Source organism: Solanum tuberosum, unplaced genomic scaffold (assembly GCF_000226075.1).
Source record: "Solanum tuberosum cultivar DM 1-3 516 R44 unplaced genomic scaffold, SolTub_3.0 scf00446, whole genome shotgun sequence".
Classification (NCBI taxonomy): domain Eukaryota; kingdom Viridiplantae; phylum Streptophyta; class Magnoliopsida; order Solanales; family Solanaceae; genus Solanum; species Solanum tuberosum.
Window position 1 is genome coordinate 298,862 of NW_006239368.1, and position 5,232 is coordinate 304,093.

General features: G+C 29.8%; 1 protein-coding gene across 1 annotated transcript; it reads right to left on the bottom strand.

The window, feature by feature from the left end:
• Positions 1 to 3,522: 3,522 nt before the first annotated feature.
• Positions 3,523 to 4,491, bottom strand: LOC102591866 (abscisic acid receptor PYL4-like). Its single transcript, XM_006363555.2, has one exon. The coding sequence runs from the start codon at positions 4,319 to 4,321 to the stop codon at positions 3,698 to 3,700; it is 624 nt and encodes a 207-aa protein (XP_006363617.1). The 5' UTR covers positions 4,322 to 4,491; the 3' UTR covers positions 3,523 to 3,697.
• Between the last annotated feature and the right edge of the window lie 741 nt (positions 4,492 to 5,232).

The window sequence follows — 5,232 nt, forward strand, 5'->3', positions numbered from 1 at the left end:
ACCAACTAACGACAATAACTTAATTGTCACTAAATATGTTTTTTATAGTCAATTAACACTCTTTATAAATATTTTTAAAGCCTATAACTGCTACATTGAATCTAATTAATGACAATTAATTAATACCGATAAAAAAATTCAGCGCTCTTTATTGATATGATTATTTATTACCGGTGAAAAATTATTTTTGTTATAGTGAATAATCAGTTGAGATAAATTAAAATGAATGACCTATAGTCAGTTTGACTAATTAACACTGTTAACTGTATCAATTTGATATAAGAAAATTACAACCTAATTAGGAGTATATTTCAAGTGCAGTTTTCAAAGGTTTGAGCAAGAGCTTATTTTATTGTTAGGAGTATTTTTTAAACAAAAAGTACTCTATCCGTTCGAAAATGATTAAATTTTTTTATCAAAGCCGGGGAATTTCTTCGATCTTCAAAAAGATGACTTTGTAAGTTTCACTATGAGTAATGATATTGTATTGATCGGGAATCATTCAACTAGGGATTCTTTGCTCAAAGATGTTCATTTCTATGTGTATCATAGATATCAAATTGTGATAAGAGAATAGTTATCATATTTTACTTTTCGAGAATTAATTTGATTAATTTTCAAAGTTAATAAAATGAAGTAAATATAATATTTTAAAGTTAAAAGTTGAATATTCAAAAATTATATTAAGAAAAAGTACTATAAGTTACCATTTCACGTATTAATATAAGAAAAAAAAATCGTAAAATATTGATCAATGAGTATATAGGTTAATGTCTTATTTTTTGTAGCCTCCACTGAAAAGCCGCAATTAGCCAACTAGTTAAAGAGCCCCAACCTAGAGTACGGAGCTGGGTGGATATATAAAATTATAAAAAGGATCTTGAACTAGCATGATCTAATTAAGGTTGAATGTACAATATCTTGAGTTTGATTCTTTGACAAAACAAAGTAAATGTAAATTATATTACTTCATAGTTGGATAATAATAATTATTATTATTATATAATTAAATATTTAATAATAGTAGTAGTAATCAGGGGCAGACCCACCCTTATCGAAGGGGTGACAAGTGACACCCTTCGTCGGATAATTACATTGTATATAGAAATCAATTTTAATTTAATAAATATATATACGAGTATTGACACCTCTTGTCACAAATTAAAAATTTAGCTAGTGATTAAGGTGTTGTGAATTTTTTTTCCAGATGGTGTGTTCTAATCTTAAAATACAAATGACTATAAAATAGTCAAAATTCCTCCTTAATAATGTTGGTTAGAGCCACCTTAGGCGAAGGGTGGTCTAGTGCACCCCTATACAAGTGTTAAATATTAGCTTTTATGAGTGTATATTTAATTTGTACATTGATAAATTGGGGAAAAAAAACTTGCATGCAGTCTTCGTCCAATTCCTGACTTTGCCACTACATTAATAATATTTCCTCAAGGACGTGTAAAAAAAAGAAACACAACAAGTAAGCAGAGACAAACGAAATAATGCTAAATATTACTCTTAATTATCAACTGTGATAGAGTAGTAAGTACTCTTTTATTTTTAACTAAAGATCTCGAGTTTAAATCTCCTTAAATACAGAGTTGGGTTTGTTACGGAACGTTGATTTTACTAGGGTGATGAGGGTGGCGTGAAGACATTGATTAATATAAATAATAAGTGGACAAGAAGATGCACGGGGATCATGAATTAGAAAATAGTACATCAAGTTGCAATTACAAGTTGCATATATCTATTCAAAATTGCCAGAAGATAAGTAGAGCAACTTGCATCTATCTCTCTGTCCCTTCTACTTTTTTTTCCTACTTAAAAACACTACGTACCTAAACAAATCCTGATATGACAATTGAATATTTTGCAACTTGCTCTCTTTTTCTTTTTTCTTTTATTGATTGATAAATATAATAATACTATATACTATATGTCAGCTAATTGGCCTCTATTTCCTTAAAGTCCCTTCCAACTTGCCTCTTTTATTCTCATCAACTTGTCTCAATAATTTATACGACACCCTACTAACCATATACTATATTACTTCTAGTTTTTAATTATATAATAATAATAATAATTGTATAATCAATCATATAAATGTATTTCTGTAAATTTCTAATTATGTATATCTCATTCTACGACTTACTCCATGAATTCAAACGATATTTACTTACTAATATATAAGGGATCAAACTTAATTTTAACTCGTATAATTATGCTTTCTTATTAACATTTGGAAGGACTCGTTGTATCGTGAAAAGTTATGGGAATACATTGTTTGAATTTCTTTTTCATTTATGAAACTTCAAAAAATTCCATACCATCTACATATATGCTTCAAATGGACAACTTTTGTGTTCCACATTTACTTACCATATCATCTAATTTTTTCTGTCCCTACATATATCTCGTATAACTTATTATTATTCGTATATTCACACACACACACACACATATATATATATATATATATTTCCAGTTCCAATTGTATAGGGTTGATTAACTCATGAAAATAAATTAAGGGGTAATATAAAGAGTAACGCGTATTAATATGACCTACATGTTATTATCATTTCTACCTTGCCTAAATGTACCACAAAAAAAAATCAAATTATTTGACGATAAATTAAAGGAGAAATGATTTTTAAGAAAATAGTTTTTATACTGTGGTTGTGCCTTGAGGGTTTGATGTAGTTAGTTACTATCCTTAATCCATGTATTTTCTTTTTCTTTTTATTATCATTCGGTGTCTAGTACCTACATTGAATTCGACTAATTCGATTCATGTCAGGAAGTCCCACATTGGGAGGTAAATCACTTCCTAACAAAAGAGGACTCAAACTCGAAACATCTAGTTAAGGATGAAGGGGTACTTACCACTCCACCACATGAATTCTTGTTGACTTAATTCATGTATATTACTCCATGAATGGAGTATCTAGTTAAGGATGAAGGAGTACTTACCACTCCACCACATGAATTCTTGTTGGCTTAATTCATGTATATTACTCCATGGATGGAGTATCTAGTTAATGAACATTAATAAATTTCAGGCCAGTAAAGCACTATGTTTTGCTTAAACCTACGCATAACAAAATAATTAATGACAATTAAGTAACAAACGAAATTGTACCAAATGAAAATTAAGAGTCCATATATATAGTACTTGATGTTGTATATTATGAAAAACCTGACATTAACTTAATATTTACCGCTTGATTACGTTGTTAAATTTATTCTTAAAACTATTAAACAAAATCAGAACCGTTTAGCTTCATCTGCATTCTTATAATTTGAATCATATACATATAGCACATATATTAAAAGGATTTTATTAATAATTAGGGCATTGCTAAATAATATATATACTCCTATTAGTATTTCATTTCAATAGTAATAATCTCTTAATAATATATCTATCCATCTTTGGACTTTATCAAGATTATGAATTGAAATTTGCATTACTTCTATCACAAATAATAAACTAGCATGGAAACAAAATTTAAAAAAAAAAAACCATAGAAAGAAATTAATTCTAACCATGAATTTATCTTCAACAAATGATGAACAACATTAGCTAAAAAGGTGCAATGATTTTTCAAATCATCATACCCCAAAAAAAAAAAAAACTTCGATGCATAATATCGATCATACAAGTATCATTGACCGACCTCAATTAATTTCACGAAACATTTCATCTACTAGAATTCTCCGCGATCTGTTTCAACGATTGAAGATTACATTTTACAATAGTACCAACAAAAACACATGTCTCATCTCTAGTATTCCCCTTTGGTACATCAACAACGTACGATTCCACAACGATCGTCCCATTACCTAAAGGTTCCGGATGTAAAGTAGTAACAGATTTATAATTCGCGAGTCGGTGGTCCCCACCGACTACGCTAAAACTAATAACGTGGCGCTCTTCGTCAAGTATTTCCAGTCTCTCCGTGCTGTTGACAGCTGGCAGCCCGGAGATAACTCGGACTTCACGAAGAGTGCCTACGTTACCGTCTCCGTCGATGAGATGGCAGCTCTTGACAAAGTGTTTGTACGCTTGAGGGTTGTCGAATCGACGGACGACGGACCATACGGTGGATACCGGTGCTGATATCCGCTGGATCGCGGCGGAGCAGCACTGGTTGGGTCCCACTAGATGCGCGTGATATTTGACGACGGAATCTGGTACCTCTTCGGTGCATGGTATTGGTGTGTGGCGCTGTAGTGATTGGTGGGATTGTTTGTTACAATTAGAAGGATTGTTGGAAGTGATTCTTTGGAGTAAAATTGATGATTCTTGAGGATTTGGAATCATTTTTTTGTGTCGAATAATTAATTTACAAACTATATAATAGTGGCTAGTATAATGATTTTGATGAGAGTTTTTGTTGTGTTTTTTTCTAATGAATGATATAGTTTTGTATAGAGATATATAGAGGAGAGAGAGAGAGAGAGAGGGGGAGAAATTGGACTTTGAAAGGAAGAAGAGACAATAGGTTTCATGTGAGGATGATAAAAATAGGAAGCTAGTTGCTTATAGTCAACTTACCAAAACAACCCTAACCTTGAAGGATATTATTCTCTTTATTTTTTTTCTAAAAAAAATACTAACATTTTTCCACTTTTCTTTTGGGAATTTATTACCAAATGAAATATAATTACTTACATGTGCCAAATTAAATAATTGATCATATGAGTTGCGAATTCTAGTAAAAAACTAGATAAATGAGTGTGTTAGCACGAGGTCAATATATGTTACTATTTTTTATTTTTCAATTTATGTGATACAAATAGAACTTGAAGAGTCATTCAAATTTTTATATATTTTTAAAAATATTTTAAGCACTTAATTATTATAGTATATTTATGTAATATTCCAACAATATATATACTCCCTATATCCTAATTTATGTGGCATAAATAGAATTTCAAGAGTCAACCAATTTTTTTATATGTCTTTCAAATATTTCGAGTTGTTAATTATTAATATAATTTATAGTTTTTCTACGTCATTCAAATAATATATGTTACTTCCTCTGTCCCAATTTTATGTGACACCAACAGAATCTTGAGAGTTAATCAAATCTTTTATATGTTTTTTTCCCAGATATTTTAAGTTGTTAATTTTCGTAATTTATAATATTTTTACGTAATTATCAAATACATAAAAAACTAAGGGTGTGTTTGGTATGAAGGAAAACATTTTCCGAAAAATGTTTTCCAATT

Bases quoted from the DNA above. Each gene is read 5' to 3' on its own strand.
- LOC102591866 (XM_006363555.2), bottom strand. From the start codon at position 4,321: ATGATTCCAAATCCTCAAGAATCATCAATTTTACTCCAAAGAATCACT.